The 25020-nt window shown below is 45.2% G+C and overlaps 1 protein-coding gene across 6 annotated transcripts in view; it reads right to left on the reverse strand.

Annotated features, from left to right (window-relative positions):
* Positions 1-501: 501 nt before the first annotated feature.
* The window catches only part of MAPK9 (mitogen-activated protein kinase 9), a 49359-nt gene continuing 24840 nt past the window's right edge, over positions 502-25020 (reverse strand). For 2 of the 6 annotated variants that reach the window (XM_025862631.2, XM_025862637.2), the window contains exons 3-12: positions 24541-24670; positions 22043-22101; positions 19682-19820; positions 13088-13253; positions 11762-11833; positions 8298-8480; positions 7137-7261; positions 6250-6313; positions 5194-5265; positions 502-3591 (exon numbers count right to left, since the gene is read on the reverse strand). In XM_025862631.2, the coding sequence (XP_025718416.1) occupies positions 3449-3591; positions 5194-5265; positions 6250-6313; positions 7137-7261; positions 8298-8480; positions 11762-11833; positions 13088-13253; positions 19682-19820; positions 22043-22101; positions 24541-24670 (1153 nt within the window). In that variant the 3' untranslated portion in view covers positions 502-3448. The other 4 variants (XM_025862634.2, XM_025862635.2, XM_025862638.2 and 1 more) reach the window with 4 other exon arrangements.

Here is a 25020-nt window from a genome sequence, read left to right on the forward strand (position 1 = left end):
CACCCAGTGTGGAGCCTAATGTGGGGCCTGAACTGAGATCAAGCCCTGAGCTGAGATCAAGAGTTGGATGCCTGACCGACTGAGCCACCCAGGCACCCCTGAGTAGTGAACTTCTTAAAGTGCCTCGTACCCAGAAGTGAAATCAAAGTGGCTCATTCCATCTACAAAACCACAAGCACACAGGCACTGTTAACGATTCTAAGACAAGTAAAGACCCATCGGCCACGCCTTGTGAGAAAAATGCTTACACCAACACTAGGAATATTCCATCTTGTATACTTGCGTATTTTTGAAAACTGAGAATCAGAAATTTGCAGAACATCTTCAGAGACGTAAAAGAAATGTTTTGCCTGTCAATTAAAAACATTTGCTAATATTGATGGAAATGACGACACTCCAACATCGACCTGTGTTCATGTTAAATCTGTAATCAGAGATGGTGAAGTAGAAATATAGCCAAGCGTCACTTAAAAACACAAAAGAACTGGACATGCTATACACTTCTCTTTTAAAATGTATCTGTATTATTTTCACCAATCAAAACACACATAATATATTTTATTATAAAACATTAGGCAATGTTACTTTTGAGATCTGCAATCTGAAGGTCACACCTGTATTTGCTACCAGCATGAAACACCAGAGGAGGACGTTAGAAATCAACCGGATGAACTCCTACATCGTTACCATGACTTACAAGGCATCAGATCTGGATTCCACCGGGATCCCATCCAGCGGTTCAACCAGGGGCTCTGGGTGTAGAAGGGGGCCCTGCCAAGGTTTTTCTCCTTCCAGCACGGACGCTCTGGGTTTTGCGTCCCACAGAGGAGAACAGAGCCCCGCTGCCGTTTCCATGACCGCGACTGATCAATACTGAGCAGTCTGTGTTTCCACAATGTTCTCCTGCTCCGAGAGACCCTATCTGCTCTCCAAAACCTGCACTTGAGGTCAAGACCCAACCTAGGGGAGGCAGTTATTTCCTTTTTGACTGAAAACGAAGCCAACAGATAAAATAAACCTAGTCCAAATTCCAGGCTAATGACAAATTACCTGGTTTATAAAAATATGTGTCCAAAATAGTTACTTCCAGGGTTGTGTACAATATAAATTACAAAAATAAAATAGAAAAGATGAAAAAGTTGAGCACATTTTAGTTCTTTTTCCAACGTCAGCATTCACCCATCGAGAGCAGTTTGAAACTGTCTACACTGCACCAGGACCTTGGCATATCTCGGCTCAGGAGGGAGGACCCTGACGTGGGGTGAGGTATTTCTACGGAGTTCTGCTGTCTGCAGCCCTGTGGCCTGTCCTAGGTGTGCTCACTGCTCCCCGATGGAAGGTGGGCATGGCAGGAAGCCCGTCCACACCGACACAGGCTCCCCCCGTGAATGCATGGAGGAAGAACTGAGCAGAAAGCCAGACTGCGAGTGGCACCCGGCTCCACTCACAAAGGGCACCTCACAAGCAGGAGCTTAATGTGCCCTCAGCATCCCCGTGCTGTGTTCACAGAAGCCTAGGGCAGATGATGCATTTTGAAAATTCTCCTTTTTCTTTTTAAAGATAGATTTAGTGAAGTCTTGTTAAAGAATGTATATTAGAGAGAAGGCTGTTTTAAGATGTTTATATATGTATAATGGTAACTTTCTTCACTGTACCATCAGGCCTCCAAAACCATCCTAAGCCATATCATAGGTGTTTCTGCTTCAATCCAAGTCAGCATTTCCTCTTGTACTTGAATGCGTCTAAACCTCACAATATAAAACTAGTACTTCAATACTAATTTTGTTCATCACGGGTTCCAGTTTCCAGTGATAAGACCAACCAATGATACAACTGGTGCAGAGAGAATCATATATTTTAGATAATATTTATAATAAACTTTCTTGTCAAAGTTCCTCCTCAAAAACACATTCTATAGAATGTTGACCCAATAGCTTCCAAAACAGTTAAACACAAGATATGAATTTATAATAGAATAAGCTCAAGGGATAAGCATTATGAGCACAGGAAGCCAAAATGTGACCATCGTAACCCCATTTCTGCAATGACACTTCAATACTCAGTAACTTCGGGAACTCTGATTTCCACATCAGAAAGTCTGAAAGCATCAATTTCAGGTGAGCAGTTTTAAATCAGAAAATACTCAATAGTTAATCACTACTCTTGAGGGTGCTTCCTCCATAACCCTGTGAGGAGGTTTCCCAGAAAATTCATGGGTTTCCCTCAGGAAAAGGAAATGCTCCACAAACTGGAAAACACCACCATCACAGAGGCGTCCTGAATCGCCTTCCTTCCTAAAACAGATCCAAGTGGAGTAGACCGGGGCGGGGGGGGGGGGGGTTTATGGGGTTTCTTTCAGCAAAGAAAGAAAATTGAGGAAGAACGTTAGGTTGGAAACCGGAAATGCTGCCCTGGGAGATGGTGCCTCCCCCGGGAATGACCCTGACCAGTCTCAGGGGAAGCAAGCGCTTGGAGGAAGTCACTGCCGTTGTCTTCAGTGACTGTTTTTGTCAAATTCTACTCTTGCCTCTAATGGATTTGAGAATCTGCCATTGTGTTATTGACATGGAGTGTTAGGTGCCTTATAAAGAAGGTGAAGTTTTAGGTGGCATTTTAAATTAACGAGTCCAGAAGACCAGGAGAAAAGAGTGAGGGCAGATTAGGACTGTAAAGGCATATATGTCTTAAGCAGCACAAAACTTAAAATTTTATCATGCAATAAAGCTGAACGTACAGTCATCCCAGACTGAGACAATTTAGAAGAAACAAAGTGTCCATATAGGTCTCTTGGTTTTAGCAGTGATAATCCTCAGCCCAAAACATGACAAATTTAAGAAAAGTTGTATTTTTTATTTATTAAATAGATTTAATTATATTCCTTCTGAAATACAAAAGATAGAATAAATCATACCATAAAAGACGGTAAGATATGATAATATGATGGTGGCCAATTAATACACATAAATCTATTTTTTCCTGGACAGACACCAAATTACTTAAGAGGATTAAGAGATAATTCTGGAAGCAGCACTACCTGGAAGATTATTTGGCATTTAAATACTGATTTCCAAAGTGCTAGATGGCAAGCCTGAGCAAGCACATGTGGTCACATGCATATATGTCCCAACAGTTACTGAGGATGAGAAATTGTCACTACTATTACCATACAACTTAAAAAAAAAAATCATCTATTCTAATTGCTCACCTGAAATGACCTTGCACAAAATCTCTACGAGTGTGGCTTGCACTTGTGTTCTTCAGACATAGTCTGCTTCATTGTATAATCTAGGCAGGCAATCCTATTGGAACTGAGCAGGGGCAAGGCATCGTGTTCCTTACATGCAGAACATGGAGTTTTTTTCTATTTGGTTCCATCAACCCCCAAGCCTTTCAGGCTCATGGAAGCGGGAGTTCCTTCACTGATGGCGAGCTTGCCGCTCGTGACTTATCATCGGCAACCGTCGAGGGGTCCCGTCGACGCATCGAGGCTGCTGTCTGTGTCCGAGGCCAGCGTCTGCTCAGTGGACATGGATGAGATGTCATTGATGGATGACGACCGGGAAGGAGTGACGTTGCTGCTTACTGCTGCATCTGTGCTAAGAAAACCAAACAGAATAAAATCTGAGGCACGACACTGCCGCGGGTTCAGGCACTGAGACCTGGGGCCGTCTCTCAGCTCCGGCTTCTGTGGCTCTCTGCTCTCACTACCAGTATGAACAAGCAGTGAGTCGGCTGCCCGACTTTTCCTGGAGTCTTTCTCCGGGCCCAGGATCCCAAACATTCCTGGTCTTTCCCTACAACATTCTCCTTTTCTTCCCAGTGGCTAAACATCGTTATCTGTGCATGCGTATAATCATGTTGAAAAATACCTGCCTCTTTAAAAAAGATATTTGTAGAAAACTGCTGAATTTATCCTACATCTATCGGTGTCACAAAAGGCTGAAGCCCAAATAGGGTTCAAGGGTCACCAGACATTTCAGCTATAATCATCAACACTTGGTCCAAGGGAGAAAAGCAGCAACCTTTGAAGAATTCTTTTGTAATAAAAACGGAATGGAAAACAATGAGAGAGGGAGACAAACCATGAGAGGCTCTTCTTATTAATCATAGGAAACAAACTGAGGGCTGTTGGAGGGGCTGGAGGATGTGGGGACGGGGTAACCGGGTGATGGGCATTAACAAGGGCACATGATGTGATGAGCCCGGGGGTTATACGCACCTGATGAATCACTGAGTGCTACATCTGAAACTGATGATGTACTATATGTATGTATGGTATAACTGAATTTAAATTAAAAAAAAAACCCTGCTAAAATAAAGACTGTATACAAACAGAAAGGAAAAAGTTTAGTGGCCTCTTGTTCATTTTATTTTTGTTTTATACATCCTGAAAACTAACATTTTGGTTTTTTAAGGTACACGAAACTACCCTGTTTCCTACGGTCCGTATTTTAGTCTGGCTTGAGCAAAAATAAAACGGCAAGTACTGGCCGTCTTAAACATGTGCCTCGTTAACCACGGGCACCTAAATCTGTGCTGAAGTTACATAATCTCTAGATGCTTGACACATACGTCATGCTGAATATAAAATTCAAGAGAAAGTACGCGGTGCAGTCTGCACCTCCGTGTGCATGTGTGCGGGCTTCTGGGGGGATAGGAGGCGAGCCAATAAATATACCTTGGAAGGATTTCACTCAGGATGCAGGTGGGATCCTACGGACCTGAGTGAACACCACACGTGTTATGTCTCCAACAGTCGCCCGGGGAACCGACCACCAGGCAGACCAAGTACAAATGTGGGAGAATTTTATGAACAGCTTTCTCAAAAGGAAGCCAAATTCCACTGTACTTAGATTTGCACGGATTTTCCTCTGTAACCGGGTGGGGCCAGTCCAGAGAGGGTCACGCACCTTGGCAACGTTTTAAACTCGGCTCCGTCATCTGCATGTGGGGCTGGCAGGAGCAGAGGCAGGCACGGGACAAGGATGGCTCGGATGCAGTTAGTTTAGTGCCCGACGCACCAGGAACCTGCTGGCTGCCGCCAGCACGATGCCCCAGACAGGGGAGCCGATCTTACAGCACGAGCTTTCGGACCCAGTGCCCATCGAGCTGGTACTTTAGGCCCCTCTACCATTTAGGAAAGTTGGACGGGGAAAAGGAAATTGTAATCAAGCTATTAAAGCAATCACTAACCTGAAGGCTGATCCTTGACCACACCGTTCTTGCTTCTCTCTTCCCAGTCCAGCACTTCTTTGTAAATCAGCTCTTCAAAAAGAAACGCAAGGTAAGCGGCTCCATCAGTTTCTCTGCATCTCTGAACCCTGCTTCCTAATCAATCGGGACCACTCCAAGGGCACTGTGATGCCTTATTTTTAACTGTGATATACGGTTAATTCAATAATACCATCTACCTAGACCAAAACATCCACGTTTTTGATCCATTACTCTTCTTAACCCAATGTGTGAGGGCGGCCGAAACCCCAGGCAGTTCTAAACCCACAAGGGGGTTCTACAAGGGGCGGTGGACCAGCAAAGTGGCTCTCGTGGAGCATTTTAAAGTACTAGACGCTTCTGCACTGTTTGCATGTGTTTCTCTCTGTCATTACTCGGGATTCTCCAAATGGAGCTGGTATCCATCTGTGGGTGAGAAGCCCCTCCAGACTGGCCAGAAATTAATCCACATTCCTCAGTCATTTCTTGCCTTCAACCTTAGTTTCCTTGATTCTGACTTGTAAGTAAAACAACCTAAGGAAGCATTAGGGGTTCCTACAATTTCGGCATTCATGAACCGAGATGAGAACACTGCGAGCGCCTCCTTGGCCACGGAGTGTGGCTGCATGCGTCCCCCTGCTGAGCGCATGTTCACGCAGGTCCCAGCTCTCCGGGGCCCCGGGGAGAGCAGGTGTAATCTGCTTGGGCAGAGCACGTTGCCACCTTTGACCGGCACTCACTGAGGTTCTCAATTCCTACCGATTCTGATTTTTAATGGAGAATTGTTCTTCGACCTCCTGGTTACAGGCTTAGTTTGCTGTGGGCTGTTTGGTGAATCTTACAATCTTCAGAAGCAAACAGCATGCGGTTCATACCTGCTCCTCTCTAATTCTGTTATCTGCAAGTTCCTTCTCTACTAGGGAGTGGGAAGACAGGGGCTAAAGGGGCTGCAGGGCCTCTAGCCCTTTCCCCTAAAAAGACTCCCGCTGACAGGCGACGTGCCGCGAGTGAGCGAGGGGCAAAATCAGCCGTCCTTACCTTTCCACTCTTCAATTGCATGTTCTCTTTCTTCCAATTGGGCGTCATAAATCTGAGGTGGTGGCTGAAAATTAAATTACATGTGAAGTCAACAGTTAAAAATGTTAACGAGGCATGAAGACGGTAAAATCACTGGGGAGATTCTAATCTATTTATCATGTGGCTTTCATTCAATACATGGCTTCTTAAAGGTTTTTCATAAGTGTGACATTACATCACTTTCCGAATCCAAATAATTAGGGGGAAATTAACCAAAAAAAAAAAAAAAAAAAAAGGAGCCATTACGGTCCTCTTAATGATTACATAATCTCCAAACAGTCTCAGGGCACCTGCCCAGATGTAACTGTAAAATAGTAATCACAAGCCACTTCCTAGAGACCTGCCCTGGACAAGGACCGTGCTGGCTCAGGTTTGCAGTTCTTCATGTTGAAGCCCCCATACCCAATCCCCACCTCACACCGGTCTCTTCCAAAAATCTGCTTCAAAATCACATGTTGATAAATGGGACTCCTTTCATATGAAAGTGTTCACTGTGGTGGTTAAACCTACAGGCCAGTCTGAAAATGAACCTGCCCCCACGAGGTTATGTCTTATAGCCAGAGATCATCCATGCCAGTGTTGCTAAGGGAAAATGCATCTGAGCGCCGCACTCAGAAGTGGAACCCCCTTGGGAACTCCCCAGGTGCCTCTGGGGAAGGACAGATAAACTTGGGATTTTCAGCAAGTTTCTTAGCCTCTCTGATGGGGTGGCCTAAAACAGGGTGTTATAAGCAAAACACAGGGCACACTCCCGAGGTACACTGAGCGACAGCCCCAGGATGGACGGAAGATCTAAGGAAATGTACGCCCTGCCCTTAGGCACAAGTCCTTCCAAAACAGACGCTTACCGCCTCGGCTTCAGTAGGGTCGTACCAAACGGTAATATAAGGGTGACGTAAAGCTTCGTCGACAGAGATTCGCTTGTCGGGATCTATCACTAACATTTTCGATAACAAATCTCTGGCTTGACTTGCTAGGGTGGAAACAAATATTAGATGAATAAATTAATGCTGAGGCATAGAACATCAGAGAGAAAATGTGACAGTGCAGATAGAACACAGATGTTTTAACTTTGAGAAATTTTTGACAGGTTCCAGATCAATCGAGGCTTTTTTCTTTAAGAATAAGCCACTTTCACTATCAATCAGGTTTTCAACCTCGGTGTCTTGCCTCTGGCTCTGGGACGGGAGGCGGAGGGACAGGGCCTGGGGAAAGGGTAGCAGGTGGACGCAGGCCAAAGGGAGGCTGACACAGTGCCCAGGGAGAGCCGCCACCAGGGAGGGCACAGGAACTGAGCTAAGGGCCACCACTGCCCGAAATGCAGGCACAGAGCACGGGCAGGCTCTTCTCTTGATGTCCCATCCAAACAAAATTAGAACGGACCTCTTCAGCCATACAATAATCTCAAGAACACTTCACAGATGCCTCTACTATGCCTACCTGCAAGTAGTGCTAGCAATATACACTTAAAAAAAAAATCTAGAGATCACTTGTTAGGAAAAAAACCCAACAAGCTCAGTGACTCACCTAGGTTCTGGCAATTAAAGTTCACATGGGTAGGCAAAGGAGAGATGGGGCTTTTCTGATGGAGGCACAAGTTTACCCTGATGTGGGGAGAAATCTATTCTTTTTCTTAAATCACAGTTCTAGTGACGGGCACCGGAGAAGGAGGAGGAGCTTTTTGTAATCGAACTATGGGCTAGAATCTTAATTCAAGTGTTCCGTGTACCTGAAAACTGTGTGAATCCCAATTAGCTATAATTAACATAGGAGTCTTTGAGACTGACGCAAACCTTTTCATTTTGACCAAAGGCTTCAGTGCGGCCCTTCTGTTGAGGACAGAACTTTCAGGTCGCTAAGCCTTCAGGCTGGCCTGTACCTCACTTTATTTGAGGGTTTCCCCTATTTTATCTCCCCACGTCCAGCGGTGTCAGAACGCGAACCTGAAGAGGCTGAGAGCAGCGTCTAGACTGCGGAAACAGGGATGAGGGAAACAAAGGGCATCTTACTTTTAATTTTGTCTCGTTCGGATTCTGATGGGAATATCCAATCTGGGAAGAGCTCTTCAAACTTGATGCCGGGGTACTTCGGTCTGTTTTCTACATAATTCCTCACAGTCGGCTGAAGTTTCTTCATAAAATCCGCAGACGGCGTTCCTAGCTGCTCAATGACTTTATTCCACTGATCAATATCTAAGGAGTCTCTTGAGGAAAATACCACTGAAGGGCCTTACAGTCACGTTACACGGAGTAGCATCATTCAAAGCAGCACTGAAATCCTCTTTCTACCTACTGACAGGTAATGAACGAGGCCATCCCACAGGTGTTTTGAAATGATAGGTAAATACGGCGTGGGTTTCCAAAGTTGAGACTAGTTTTAAAACCTCTGTGCCTTTCTAAACCCTGATCGCAGTTTATTAGATCAATACACTGAGGGATGTATGCCCTCCGCTTCTAGACCAAGAGACCGTTATCTTGGAACTGAAGACTACCCATGACATGACAGAGGTGATTGAAGATGAAATTAGATAAATATTACTTAGGCAAACCAAAATCAATTTTCACACCAAAGCGACTTAGATTTGTAAACTCCCTGAAGTAGACAGACCTGAGTCCTGGGCTCACAGCTGGGGACGCAGAGGCCCCGCGGGGTGCAGTGCATGAGCCAGGGCTCGGGGCTCTCTGAGCCCAGGCCTCGTCCCCTCCCACGGGACCATGGGCTTGCCCGAAATGGGGCTCAGACTGACAGCTTTGGGAGGTCATTCTCTTTCACTCGGCACTGACCCTGACCATCACTGCAGTACCCTGGAGCGCATCTTATTTCCTTTCAAAGTCTATGACCTGGGTTTCAGACTCCACTGTGCTCCTAGCCATGCAGCAGGTGCCGGGCACTCAATCTCCCCTGGCTCTCAACTTACTTGTTGGTAAGATGCAGAAAATACCAGCTTTATAGTTTACAGGGGGCTTGGAAAAACTGGCATCATGAGCTGGAAAGTGATTCTGAGACCGTAAACAATTATACAAGAGAATGTAGGCCAGAAAAAAAAAATCATGTAAACAACGTTTAGAAAACAGTTTTCTTTTTTTTTTTAAAGATTTTATTTATTTGAGAGAGCGAGAATGAGAGAGAGAGAGAGAGCACATGAGAGGGGGGAGGGTCAGAAGGAGAAGCAGACTCCCCGCCGAGCAGGGAGCCCGATGCGGGACTCGATCCCGGGACTGCAGGATCATGACCCGAGCCTAAGGCAGTCGCTTAACCAACTGAGCCACCCAGGCGCAGTTTTCAAATTTTTTTAAAAAAAATCTAATGGAGGTTTGTCTTAGAAAAATGCAATCATATCACTGTGGAAGAACCTGGGAGAGCTGAACAGGCTCGGGAGACGGGTTCTGGCCACTGGAGTCACTAGCATATTCTCCTCCCTCACCCCGGCGTTCCTAATGTGCTGCCGAAGCAGGATCGGGAAGCCCTGCTCACCACCTTCGCTTCCCACTGAGCATCCGAAACAGCCCCTCGTCTCTCTGCTTCTGCTCTTGCCCATGACAGTCTGTCTACCTTGGCTCAGCAGCTGGGACGACCTTTCCCAACGTAAGTCAGATAGGAACCTAGAAACGGGAGGGTGCTCAGTAAATGTCTAGTGTGTTCATGATAAAGGGTCATTTCTGTAGACTAACGGGGGGGTGGGGGTGGGAAGGGAACGTCACCCCCAACAGGCCTGGCTGGCCTCCGGGTGTGTGCGCTCGTTCCTGTCTCTCGGCTCCCACGGGCCTCTCAACTGTACTGAAGGGGGACTGAGGCTCGGGGAGGCCCGGACTCCTGTGAGCCCGAGGAGGGCTGGCTGCAGCTCCCTGTCTCTGATGGGCTACTGTGGGCACAGGAGGTCCTCTTCTACCCAGGTCATGGATCTGAAGCACATCTCAGAGAACTGCAGTTTGGCTGCCAGAATCTTTTTCCATCCTAGTAATTTTGAATCTAATGTTTGCAAGAGGGGGCAAAAATTGCCTTTGAAAAATGATGTTAGCTCTGTGTCTATATTTTGAGAATGACCTCAGGTGGCCTTATATATAAAACTGTTAGTTACTGACATTGCAAGATGTTAGTATGTAAGGTAGGAACTTTAAATTAACTTCATAATGCACCAGAAGGTATCCAGTTTTTGTACTTTCTGAAGAAAACGTTTCTTAATTCAAAAAAGGAAAGGCACAAAATGAGTAAGAATTGAGACAAATGAAATGTTAAGTAGATCCTTCTAAATTATTTATCTTTAGACTATATCAACTTTTCCCTTTTAAGCTGAGTCTGTTTGCAAAATAAAGACCTCCTTATTTATAGTTTGGAACAAGTGAATCAAAGGAAAGGCTATGGAAAACTGCTAGAAAATTTATTAGAACAAAATAAAATGCTGTATTTAACTTCACATAAAATCTGTGATGTGAAAAATGTCAAGGAAGGCAAATAAAATGATAAGAACAAAATCTTTTCATTCCATGTTTGTGTTGTAAAGAATTTGTATTACAAGAAAATCACCCTCATAAAATTATAAAAAACTAAAATAACTTTAATAAAATACATACAAAACACTGACTACACAGCTTGAACTCCTTTAAAAATAACCATCAATCTGCCAACAGAGACCACTTTAAGCTTTCATAAGGAAAAAAACAAAATCAAAGACTAATGAAAATCGTAAGTGGTTAGAACACAAATGAAAAAGGGAATATGTTAGAGTGAAAAATATTAAAGATGGAAGAATATGAGGACCATGATGAAAGAAAGCTATTTTAACTATTATATTGTCTTCTGCTTTATACTGTATGTCATTGTGATTTGCTGACAGTATAAGTTAATCTTTTGCATTTTATATTTATTTAGACTTCTCCAGGTATGTCACAAAAGAACCTTTTAGATGGATCTTTTAAAAATTTCTACAAAATGTCAGCAGAGTAACAGGCAAGAAAATTAACATATACTGTTCCTCACAAACGTTTCCTTTCCACCTCTTTACTTTGGTCTTATGCAGTGTGCTTCAGTTCTTGCTTTGGGGGAAAATATTTTAGATCATACCGACAGCTAACAAAATGGTATATTAATTGAATGACACAGCAATACTAGCCTATTAAATTTAGACAGAAACTTTCCTTGTTAAATTAACTGAATGAACTAAATAAACAGTGTTTTCATTTAAATATCAGAATACATTTGACAAAGAGTAAATAAATTTCTAAGCTATTTTTGATAAAATTAAGAACTAATATAATCGGTTTAACGTAACTCTAAGCCTTAATAAAGTCACTGCAGGTAGTCAAGTGAAAAAGAAAACGTAAAACTGAACCATTTGGTTTGTGACACTAATTTAACAAACATAATAAAGACCCCCTTAGGACACACAGTCTAGAATTGCAACATTTTCCTTTCAAGCTCCTGCTGTCTTTGGCATTTATGGAAAGCATGGCCGGGAAGGTCCCGGGAAGGATACGGTCAGTGCCTTGGAAAATCACACAACCTTTCACCAGCTCTCCCATGATGCAACCCACTGACCAGATATCAACTGAAAATAAAATGAAATGATAAAATTATGAAGTGCCATGAACAAAACAAAGGTGAGGAAAAGGAATTCTAACAGTGTACTAAACACACAAATATGGAAAAATAAATTGCTAGCTAAGGGTGAGCTCTTTCCACGGTGCGAATGGTTGCTGGCCTCCGCTGTGGCCTTCGGCTTCCAGCAATCTGGGCTTTAGTGCCCAAGAGTCCAGGACTTTACAGCTTGAGAAACAAACAAACCCCCCGAAAGAAGAGGTGCCTGTCCCCACAAAGCTGTGTGCAGGCCACATGCCCACCCCCACCACCTCCCCCATGGCCAGTGCTGGGGGCTCTCCCTGTGAAGGATACAGTCTCTTCCTGGGAACAGGACTTTATGGAGGACCATTTCTGCCATGATGCACCCGACAGACCAGATGTCCACTACCAAACACCAGGTGATTAAAACCAGCCAGAGACCCCCATGCAGCTTCCTCAAACCCCCTCCCAACAAAGACAAACCCAGCTTTTGTAAAATATGGACACAACGCTTGCTGAGCGACCCTCTGCTAAACTGCCAGCCCGGCAGGACCTTACAGGGCAGGTGTGCTGGTCTGGGCTTCCGGGGGGCCCGATGGCCAGACAGAGGGCTATTTTGTGCCCATACTTAGTGCTGGTGGAGGAGCTAATGGGGCCAGCAGGAAGCCACAGAATGGCGTCTCTCAGAGTGGGGGCACTGGTTACATTCCATATGACCTGCGCAAACTTTCAGACTCTTAGCAAGTCTTAACTGTGATTGAGTTCTTTTCGACAAATTTGTCAGCGGCTAAGTTACAAAGGGCTCTGATATTGTTAGAGTAAGTTAAGTTTTGATGTTAAAAACCCAGTTTTACACAAAAGAGAACGTGTATTATTCAATTATTACCAAGTCCAAAAATAAGCAAAACCAGGTGTTGGCACCGGAAATCAGGATAATGGCTCCCTCTGGGGGCTGAGATCGAGGAGGGGGCCCGGGGAGGTCTTGGGTACTGCTGGTGTGGTGGGTCTGCACATTTCCCCAAACTATGTATGTTTAACTTGGAGAGATGGTCGAAAATATTCATTTTGAAAGTGAATTTGTAGAAGTGGGTGACTTCTGCCAGTGGAGATATGAGATTAATGATTTCGTGTCTGTGGCCCCGATGACCTGTGTGTGACACAGCCCCCACATGGTGTTTCCTGTGGCTCAGGGGACAACGCTAGTGGGGAGCTGCGGCCACGTGGGAGTGCCGCCTGCACTCACCGTTCTCTTTGTAGCCCATGCCCAGGATGACTTCGGGCGCCCGGTAATAGCGCGTCACCACGTATGGCGTCATCATGAAGTTGGTGCATGCTGTCCGGGCCAGGCCAAAGTCAAGGATCTTAAGCGTGCAGTCTGATTTTACTACGATGTTGCTAGGCTTCAAGTCCTAGGGCAGAAATGGTTTAAATGAGCGAGACAACACAGAGCATGCTAAATGGACAACTTCGCACTGGAAGGGATTTGTGAGGCCGGGGGCTGCGGAAGTATCTGTGTCCTGGGACACAGAGGGAGGTGAGAACTGAACACTGGGATTTTGGAAAACCCGACTCTCTCAAATTGGAACGAATACAAATCAGCCTCAGGAAGCCAGATGGTCGCCCTCATCCCCACATGGGAAACTTCACGACATCCCTTTGCTTAAAATCTCCTCGGAGCTAACCACCTATCCCTCCTCCACACCTGCGCATCCTTCAGTCCTCAGCTGTCCCACAGGAATATAATGCCGGCCACACACGTCATTTACATTTTCGAGTAGCCATCTTAGGAAGGATGAATACAAACAGGTTAGGTGAATTTTCATAATCTTATTTAACTCAATATATCCATAACACTATCATTTTACAATGTGAAGCAACATAGAGAACTTACTAATGAGATAGTTCACATTCTTTTTTTGGTAGTGTCTTTGAAATCCACTGTGTATTTACAATCAGAGCCACATTCTGAGTGCTCGACAGCCCTATGTGGCTCGTGGCCGCCATACCGCTCAGCACGGGGGTAGAATTCTCCGACTCGGCAATCTTCGAAGGGCGCCTTCTTCTCTCAGAGAAGGAATTCCACGGTCACCAAGCCCACCCACTGCACACACCACCCGGGAGGCACCCCCACGTCCCCCTGCCAGTGCTCCCAGCTCTCAGAGCCCAGCCTGATACAGCATGAACACACTTGTCACCAGCCCCTCGACCCTGCACCCTGGACATGTGAACACAAATTCCACAGTTTCCTCCCCGACAACCCTGGGCCTTTCTTCACGGTGACCCTCTCGTCCCCGGACCCTTCCTCGGGCCACAGGGATCTGACTTCTACCTGGGACGGGAGCCTGCACACGCGCCCTGGAAACTGCCTTCTCAGCGACCCCTGTCTATTGTCTTCACAAGTCACGCTGAGCACGGGAGGACCTGGGAGGACTCAGTGTGAGGTGTCAGGCCCAGCACCTGACTAATGCTTTCCAAGGGCGCACGCAGGTGTGCCTCCAGACAGTTAAAACTCACATCAGCTAAAGTTATGTTTCATTACTGTTGAATGTTCTCACCTTCCTGGATTCAGTAGAAATATGTAAGGTGTGAAAAACGCAATGAAAATTCCCACCAATTTCCATGCAGATGCCCTGGCCTCGCTGGCCACCACCCTCTCAGACATGTGTCCTGATGTGGGGGAACCTGGGGGAGCACCCCCACCCCTCAGTAAGCCCCTCACGCACACCAGTGACCCTGCCCTGTGAGGAAGCAGTCATGCAGCTAAGGCAAAGAACCAATTTGTTTCTAGCTTCTTTTTTTAAAAACCAATACTATGGCAAGAATAGGCCTGTTAGAATACAGATTGCTAACAGGTGAAATAATGCTCAATTTTGTGAAGAAAATTTTTTTTTAAATGTCCAAATGACAAGGAACTATTTTTGGTCCCCCGTGTGGCAATGAGGAAAAGAATGACAACATCCCCGGCTGGCCAACACAGAGCCTTCCTGACGCTGTTGGCTGGGATGTCAATAGGTGCTTTCTTTTGAGGAAGCTGATTTCTTAAAAATTTGAAATGTCTCTACTTGGCCAGCCAGCAGCCCCTGAAATCCACCCTGGCCTTGATCTAAAGCCACAGGGATAAGGGTTAGTAGAGCAGCTTGCTCCCGGCCCGCTCAGTGAACCGCAGAGTGAGGTAGAACACATGCCTGTCTCCAGCCCCTTCCACCGGTCTGAAAATTCTCCTCCTGCTCGGATTTGGTTGGATTTGGTTGGATTTGGTGGGAAGAACCCCCTTTACTGCCATCTGCTGGAAAACTGTGATAACAAAATGCAAAGCTGGCAGTCTGCGCTGTGGACAGCGGCCCCGGCAGGCCTGGGAGAGGCGCCGGCCTCGGGGCGCCTGCCCACAGGAGAGGCTGAAAAAGGTCCCGGGGCTCCTGCGGGCTCCCCACTTCCACGGCGCTCTGTCCTCAGCCTCCACACACAGCCACCGGCAGCTTTCCAAAACAGACTGGACTTAGGGTTTCAAGGTGGCCGAGGAAAGACAGTTCTGCCCCTTCAATGCTTGAAGAACACCCCCAACAAGGAAAACAAGAAATAGACGTTAAAATACAAAGGATACGCGAACTTCGGGCTTGACCCACAGAGTGAGGGGATGGCTACGAGAGTGCAGCGTCCCTGGCGCGGACAAGGAGGGTGTGTGACACATCTGTAGCCAAAGCAGGGCCAGGGCAGAGGGGCAAGGGGCCCAGAGCCCCAGTCAGTTCTCAGATCAGGGCCCACTGACTGAAGCGGCGTCCCAGCAAGGAGGACCCTGCACATGGTGACAAGCATCCGCTGCTTTGATTTCCCTGCTTCTGCCCTGTAGGTACCCTCAGCCACTCACCTGGGTGACTGAACCCTGCGACAGGAGGCTAAGCAGTCGTCTGGAGGACTATGGGACCCAAGCTCTGAGTGGACCCTGAAACTCGACGACCCAAAGCACCATCATTCCAGCTGGGACGACGACACAGGCCCGGGCACACTGTGGAACCCCATACCACTGCTGTCCATCCCACCCGTGCGGGAACGGTTTCTGACCCTCTTTCCCAGCCAGAACGGAAGAATGCATTTGCCCCGTCAGTGGCTTCACGCCGCACGGAGGCCCTGTTAATCGCTCTAGCAGCTCTACCGTGACCAGCACAGCAGTGGCAACCAGGACTACTAGCCGCTTCGGCCTCGGTCGTCTGCATTCCCCAGGACCACCTAGGTCCCTCCAGCGCTGGACTGGGGACTCAAACTGGGCTACGGCACGGAGCACTGTCCTTGCACTCCTTGACTTTCGATGGTGGTACTAAGTCCTCTCTCCTTGCCACCTCCCCGGAGATCAGTCATGTTTCTGGCTTATCTTGAGGGCACAGTTTCATGTTTCCTCGGGGCCTTCACCATCGTGACCCCTCTTAGCTCGCAGGCCAAGGAACCAGCGCAGGGGTCACTCCAACTGCCAAAGGTACCCGTTCCAGTCACACGCCCGCGAGACTGGGGAGATGACTGCCAGATGACTGGGTCTGTGGACCCCGTTCCCGCTCAGAGCCGCCAGAGTTAGACCCTTCAGATATGAAGGTCTGGGTCACATGCAGGCAAGCCATGGAGACCTGCCAAGCTGATGGCCGAGGGCACGGAGAGCAGAGGGGGCGAGTGAGCATCTGTTGTGGCCCTGCGAGCAACTGCACTGACAGGAGCTATGGCGTGTGGCCTCCCTCTTCTCAGTCTCCCCTCGGGGAGCACCGGGGAGCTCCTCCCGACCTGTGTGGCTCTTGGTCAGTGGCAGCGTGGGGCAGGAGCCCATCCCTGTGAGACATCCACTGGGGGGCGGCTCATGGACTGCGCAGTGGGCCAGGCTCTCTGAGAGATGTACCACAGCCTGCGGCTCTGCCCTCAGCCCCTCCAAGGGCTCAGACCCCTGCCGCCTTCCCCCTGCCCCGCCACCCCCTGCAGCCCTCTCCTCGGTCCTTCCTCACAGGCCTTCTCCCAGTACAGGTCTCGCACGTCCAACCCCATCCCGGCATGCCGATGCTGCCCATGAAAAGCCCCACGTACTCTCTGGGGACAAAGAGTGGCAGGGAGGCAGGAAATGACTTGGCTGAGTGCAGTACATTCCAACCTCGGTAAGTGGCCCAAGCAAGATAAGGGGAACCATGACGCCCAGGAAACACTCAGGGTGAAGCAGGGGTGGGACACTGAGGGAGGTTTGGGAAGGTCAACCTAAAGGTAAAGGCAGACCTCCCCAGCTCCACCCCAGAAGAAAGGCCTGGCTGGGCTCCTTCTTCATTCCTACAGGCCCACATAGTCTAGAAAAACTAAAATCGAGATTCTAGACTTGGGCCTCAGGCACATTAGCAACAGATGTGCTGGCATGAGGCACAGGGAGGGCATGGGTGAGGGGCCCAGGCTAAAGACAGGGCTCTGTGGCAGAGGGCTGCATCCCGACCCCACCCCATACAGCCTCTGACACCAGGCAATCTGGGCATTCTGGAAGAAATAATACAAATTTCCCAGAACTCTATGCCATGGCCTTTCAGACTGAAGGGGCATCACGTGCCCACCACAATTAATGAAAAAATTTCCATATCAAGGCATATCTTCATAACATTTCAGAATGCAAGAAATAAAGAACCATTTTTACAAGATTCCAGAGATAAAACACAACAGGGTACTTGCGAAGGATCAGGAATAAGAATGGTATTAGAAAGCTCAAAAGCCAAACTACACCCCACTAAAACAGGGTACTGCCCTTACAACTCGTAGGGCAACTGATTTATATAACTAAGAATTCTATATCCAACCAAACTATGAATCACGTGACAGGCAGGGCAGAACAAAGAGTTTCAGCCGTCCAAGGCCGCAAAAAAGTCTGCCTCCCATGCACCACTTCTGGGGAAGCTGCTGGAGGATGCGTCCCACCAAAACAAGGGAGTAAACTGAGAAAGACAGAAAGAGGTCTGGAAGCAAGTTAAGGAAAGCCCCAGGGAAATGCTAGGGCCGGGCCCAGGATAACCCATCTGCATCAGGTACGAGGCGGCCAATCCCGCTGGGGAGCAGCGCTGAGGCTCCAAGAGCGAGATCCCACCGACGAGGAAACAGTGCATCCCTGGACACGCTGAGAGGAAACCTAGATGCCTGGCAGAAAGCTTCGAGTTAACTCAGCAAGGAGAGCAGAGAAAACTCCTCGCTCCTTGAAAAACAAAACAACAAAGAGCACCAATGCAAACAAATAAATGACAAGTGGCATTAACTCCAGGAACAAAAAGTTGAAGGGAAAAGAAATTCTATCATAGTGTAAACAGAAGGCTGTGCAGGAGAGAGTGTTTAGGTGTCATGATGATAGACAACACACCATCCACACTGGTCCAAACCTGATGACACTGCAAATACCCGGAGGTCAGAGAACGGGAAACGTGGTGGAGGGAAACAGGTGGTGGGGAGGAAGGAGGGCACCTGTGATGAGCACTGGGTGGTGTCTGGAAGTGTTGTATCACGATTGTACGCCTGAAACTAATATTACACTGTATGCAAACTAACTGGAATTTAAATAAAAACTAAAGAAAAAAATGACCAGTATAATTTTAAAAGCAAATTTGTCAACAGAATTTATATTATTTTAACCGGACACCTGGTGGCAGCAAAGGCCGTATTTTAAGTAACCGCACAGGATCAGGAGCTGGGTGCTTACTGGTGTGCAAGACCCCAGGTATGCCGCCCAGGCCTGTGGGCTTTGGGGTCCCAGACCTGAGGCTCATGGCCAGGGGCAAGGGCAGCTGGGTCCTCTCTGGATTGGCGGGCTGTGCGGTTGCGCCCAACATTTCCTGGCACCTAACGTATCTACTGCACCATCGAAAATCTCTCTATTCTTTTCTCTATGAATAGGCTTCATTGTTCTGGTCTCACTATCTTTCTGCCCACAAAGACTGTGGTTCAGAGAAATGACAATTTCTTGATGTTGGACTATAATATCTAAAGACAGTCTGTCGACAAAATTAGTATGGTAATAATTTAGGGAATGCTAAGAATGTTTCCAACACAATTCTATTATCTCTGCCTGTAATCTCACTCAACATTTTAGTTGTCAAAGAAAATTCTATCGTGACGTTCTGCTTGCACAGTGATACAAGTAAAAAAATAAAAACTCATAAAACCAGCTTAGAGAATTACACTGTATCTCAATGGTTTTTAAATGTTGCTTCCTGACAGAGTACAGGCAACTCTTGTCATTCAAATCCAAGTTTAGGCTCAAGATGCCCACCCAGGGCCATTCCAAAAGTTCCCACCAGGGGGGCCGGGATGCTGGAGTGGCCAACTTCTATGATTCTAAGAAATAGATATTTGGGCCTCATTTATGTATGATTTCTCAAGCAATGGTATCACTTACTACTTAGCCTCTAGCTTTTCCCCACCCCAAACCTAAATTCCTGCCTCATTAAAAATGGGATTTCAAATATGGCAAATATATTAACAATTAACAAATAGATGATTCTGGGTAAATAATATTTGGGAGTTCTCTGTTCTATTCTTGTAACTTTTAAATTTTAAGTTACTTCAAAATGAAAGGTTAAAAAAAAAAAGTTTCCTTCTGCAGCATCAAACCAAGCAGCTCAAGCCTGCATCCCGAGTGGCTCGTGTGGGCTTGGGCAAACGAGGTGCTCCACAAATGTCTTCTAATCTCAGTGGTATTTGGGAACTCAACATGATCCCATCATTTCTTTGGATTCTTGACACTGGCAACTTTTTAAAAAATATTAAGTTCTTCTGTACCTGGAGAATCATGATAACAAAATGATTGTGATTTTAAAAATAAAACTGACGTGGTGTCACTACTTACTCTATGAATGATACCAGCTGAATGCAGATGTTTAATACCACAGAGCATCTGGTACAGAAGGTAGGACATCCTTTCATGGTCCAACTCCATGTGAATAACCTGACATAAGTTAGCATCCATTAATTCCATAACCAAATACCTGGGGGAAAAAAGATCAGCCATGTACACATAAAAATCACCCAAAATTCCTTTATGGTTACTAAACTCTACATTTATATGAAAGAGTATAACTTACTACTTAGTTGCTGCACTGGCTAAAATAAAAAAAAAGATAACTTGTTTTCTCTAAATATTTATAAGGTATCTTGTAAAAAAAAAAAGCAAACATATAATGGAACTTAGAAGTTTTCAAAAAAAACCTATCAACATGATGTATTTCAAGTTAAAACAATTTTTATATCATAGTAAACAGAATCTCAAATATTCAAATTCTCTGAAATCTCCCTCCCTCCCTCTTTTTCTTTCTTTCTTGCTATTGGGTCATACTTACCAATATAGAAACCATGCTGTTACTCCTCTCATGTTAAGAAAATGTTTGACCTTCTGCCCCCACCAGCTATGCCCCATATTCTTGCTCTCTTTGCAAACAAAACTCCCCAAAGAGGTGCCTATACTTGGCATCTACAATTCTTCTCCCATTTTCTCTGAAGCCCACTTCCATGGGGCCCGTGCCCCACCACTCTGCACTGCCCTCGCCAAGGCCCCCGATGACTTACTTGCATGTCGCTAAATCGAATGGCCTGTTCTACGGTCCTGGCTGGTTGTGCCCTGCTCCTCTCCCCAACTTCTTACTGTTGGGGGTGCCAATGCCCGGTCCTTGGCCTCCTTCTCTTCTCTATCACAGTCTTGGGGATCTCCTCTGGTCTCCGGTCTCAACACTTTAAACACCATCTGCAGACCATCAGCTCTCAAATTCATACCTCCCACCCAGACCTCTCTCCTGAACGCCAGGCTCATGTATCTAACTGTCCACGTCCCAGGCCTACCTGGGTATCCAAGAGGCATCTCGAGGCCCACAACCAAAACTGAGCCCCCAATTCCATCTCCCCCTCCAGTCGCCCTCCTCATCTCAGCTGGGACTCAGGCCAGCACCAGGCGTCGCCCTCAGCTTGTTCTTCCTCACACTGCAGTCCTCTAACAGTGGCTCCCCCTTCAGGACAGTTTCGGCCTCTAGTCTCTCCCTTTAACTAGTACCCTCTGGTCTAAATGCAACCACCATCACCCCTCCCCTACATTGCTGCAACAGCCTCCTCACGGGGCTTCTGTGTCTCCACCCCTGACGGTGGGTTCCCAACACACACACTAAAGTTATTCTTTGAAAATGTAAGTCAGGGAAGCTCACTCCTCTGCTGAGTCTTACTGCCTTGCTCTGGAGTAAAAGGCCTCGAGGCCCAGGAGGGCCTGGCCCCATCACTTCTCGGAACCCACCCACTTTTCTCCTCTGCTCCCCTTCTCCAGCCACACTGGCCATTTATGGCTCTCAGAGCACAGTGGGCATGGCCCCACTTCCACTCCTTTCTATCTCGATCCCACCTTCCCTCAAATATCTGTAGGACCAACCCCGAGCCTCCTTCAAGGCTTTCTTCATTCCCAGTCCAGTGAGGTCTTTCTCCACCCACCCTGCTTAGGATGCACCAGGCCTGTCCCCTAACCCCTGGCACTTCTGATTCCCTAAACCAGCTCACTTCTTCCAGAACACTTGCAACATCCTTATGATGGCGGCACTTCCTTACTTATGTTAACCGCGTATCTTCTCTTCTCTGGCTTTCACAAAGCTCTAAGAGCGAGTGTGACCACCTGCAATTCTTAATCATAAAAGGGATCTTTGCCTGTTTGGGTCACTGAAGTATGCCAAGTCCCAGAGAGTGCCTAGCACATGAGCGGCAATCAGATATTTGTTGAACGAATGCACCAGTCATTTTAGGATGAGTTGGGCATTGTATTTCAATATGGTAAGTTAATATTTTATTGTCCATAAGAAAATTCTATTTTAGATTTTGGAATCGCACAACATATAGTGTCATAATGATTTCAAATAATAATTATAAACACTATCATCCTGGCTTTCTGGGGGACTGGAGAACAACATTTTATATTTCAGCAGAGCAACTCAACAACATTAGTGATCACCATCTGCTCCGAAGAATTATTTTCAGTCATCATTTATCGGTTATGGAGATGATAATATCTAGGCACAAACAGTTGAATATTATTATCTACCTTCCTTAATATTTCTCCTCCACAGAAAAAAGTGGCTAAATATATTGCTACCTACATTTCCTAAGTAAAAAAAGCAATTTTTCCTTTCTAAATTTTTAGTCTTTGATACATACTGCATTACTGAGTAAAAGTGATACTTACACATCTTGAAATTCTTCTAGAGTCTTTTGTGGTGTAAATACATTTAACAAACTAATTATCTGAAAAGAGAAGATTTATTATTCCTCAGCAAGTCAGGTAACTCTACTTAATTATAAAAATTAAGTTTAACATTAAAATGCATTAAAACTGAAAAATCATACCAGAGCTCAGTATTTATTATTGTTATTAGTTTTACCAAAACATCCTATTACATGGTATTTGAGAAAAGTTAAATGATTAGGATTCTCACCTTGGAAATAAGATATACTTTTAATCAAATCACATTTTATGTGTCTCTAGTAACTTATTATGACAGAACTTTAACACATAATGTCTTTCGGGCTTTAAACATAAAAAGGTAGAACATTACGGGCAGAAAAACACCAAAGCAATATGTTAACTATGAAAACTGAGATATGATCTACAAATTTCTGTAGTGTTGAAATATGAAGGCAAAACTTATATTTCTAGTTTGATGAAGATGAACCCCTCACAGTGTTAGGTATTTACTTAAAGAGGGTTCTAGAAAGGCCTCTACTGCAAGGCCTTGGTCCTGGCACCCCAACAGTTAAACAATGAGTCCCACCGCTTGAGCATCAAGCACACATCCTCAATTATTTCAAATGACCAAGGAAAAGATGAGCGAGAATATAGGACTGGGGTGGCTGGCTAACCAACTACCAAATAAAACTGGATCCATACTTAATCTTCACATCAACTCCAAGTGGAACAAAGATTTAAATGTAAACCATGAAACCACAAAAATTAAAATGTGGATAAACATTTATGTAATCCTGGCGTAGAAAAGCCTTTTCTAAGCATGACAGGAAACCTAGAACATGTGTTATGTTAAACCCAAACCAAGACCAAAAAACCAAACAACAACCACAAAACCACATACACACAAAAACCTAGTATGGCAAAAGTAACCTAAATGAGGTCAAATGGAAAAGAAGTGAGGGTTGATAGCTTTAATATACAAAGATCCTCTACAGATGCATAAAAGAGACCGACAGCCCAAGAGAAAAATGGTCAAAGGCCATGGGAAACAAATTCTTCAAAAATACATGGCTAGTAAAGTATGGAAAGAAGTGAACCTCACAAGTAAGAATAAGATATCATTTTTCATCTCTCAGATTGGCAAAGTACAACAACAACAAAAATCAACAATATGTACATAGTGCTGGGGGATTCTGAAATAAAACACATTCTTAGACATTCTTTTTTTTTTTTTTCCTCAGATAGTCTTAATGAAAGTGTAAAATTGACAGTTTTTCTTAAGGTCAATTTGTCAGCATGTATTAAAGCCAGAAGTGTGTAGTTTACGCTTTGGCTAAGAAGTTCACCTGGACAGGTGGGCAAAGATGCATGTACAAGGATGTTTGTTGCAGCACTGGCTATAATAGCAAAAACTGGAAGCAATCTAAATATCCAGTAACAGGTGACTGTTAAATAAATTATTGTGCATGTATACTATGTAATGTATTTGAGGTCCAGACACATTCCACGAGGGAGAAGGCAGGATGCACGATAACACAGCTGATCGTGTTCATGTATGTATGTACATGCACGTGTAAGAATGCTCACCAAAATGTTAATGATAATGATCTGAGAGATTCAAGGATCTTTGCCTTCTTGTTTATATTGTTTGAATTAAAAAAAAAAATAACCATACTTCTGTGTAACCTGAAAAAAAATTTAAATGTATAAGTAAAACAAAGCATGCGTTGGAGAAATTAAAAACAAACTCAAACCATGGACTCAAAAGAATAAACCTATCTTAGTTTTGTATGTAATATCCCTTCACCAGAAAGAGCCAGCAAAAATGCTAAAACAAAGGGAGCCACGTGGAGTTGAGTGTAGTCTTAAATACTCCTCCCCCACAACAAAAAAGGGGTCACAAGGGGTGATCTCCAAAGCCCCTTTCAGACATAACATTGTATGATTTTTTTATAACATGGCAAGATTATCAAAATCATGCTCACGTTCATGCTCAGACACCAGTAGTGGACATACAATGGGCCTCCAGAAATTTTCTGGAGAAATACAATTTCTCCTTGAAATTCACAGCGCTTTGATTTCTGTGGAGATGCCAAGCACAGCCATCTTGCATATCACATTTACTTAGAACTGAAATGTCCGTTGTGTACAAGGTAAAAAGCTACTTCATAGAACAATGTTTTTCTAAAAAATTATCTAGTTGTTTCTCATTTTTTTAGGTCAATACCGTTGCCATTTTATAGAAACAGATATGGTGAAAATCAAATGATTACAGGGTTAATGGATATTGCTGTCGGACCTAGACTGGACCATGATGCTTCTTGCTGACTTCAATTTCCCCAATGCTTATTAAGAATTTTGTCAAGAAAATAGAACCACTTAAATAGTTCCTGTTACAGCTAGTTTACCTGAGGTCTGAACTCAGTGTATTTCCAAAGACCCACAAGATGACCACACCGTGGACTGCGTTATATAGAGGAAACATAGACATAACTTACATTTTTATGATTGACACATTTTAAGAGGACGAGTTCACGGTAAGCTCTCTTTGCATGAGTTTGATTCTGAAAAGGACGGCTTAGTTTCTTGACTGCAACATTTATCCCAAGAACTGTATCAAAAGCAGCACTACAATCAGGAAATACAATAAGAGACCCATTAGGATGATTCTGGAAAAGACTGCAATGCACAATGTCCATTCAATGCATTCCCTTTTTAAATGAGTAACAAATAAGGAAATGTCTTTCTGCTTGTTTCCACTCGAGGTACTTCTACACATGAAGAGCCAGGTTAAGTTGGCTAAGGGTGTGGGAGGGACTGACTGCAGAGGTGCGAAGACGGCAGCTGCAGTTAGGATGCACACTGACTTCTCCTTATGTGAGCTGAGATTATTATATTCAGAACCAAGTAATTTAATACAAATCACAGAATACAATATAAGTATAATCTGGCATATCACTGTGGAGGAAATGGTGGAG

This window comes from Callorhinus ursinus, unplaced genomic scaffold (genome assembly GCF_003265705.2).
Source record: "Callorhinus ursinus isolate GAN/ISIS: 27379988/994484 unplaced genomic scaffold, GSC_fseal_2.0 scaffold81, whole genome shotgun sequence".
Taxonomy (NCBI): Eukaryota; Metazoa; Chordata; class Mammalia; order Carnivora; family Otariidae; genus Callorhinus; species Callorhinus ursinus.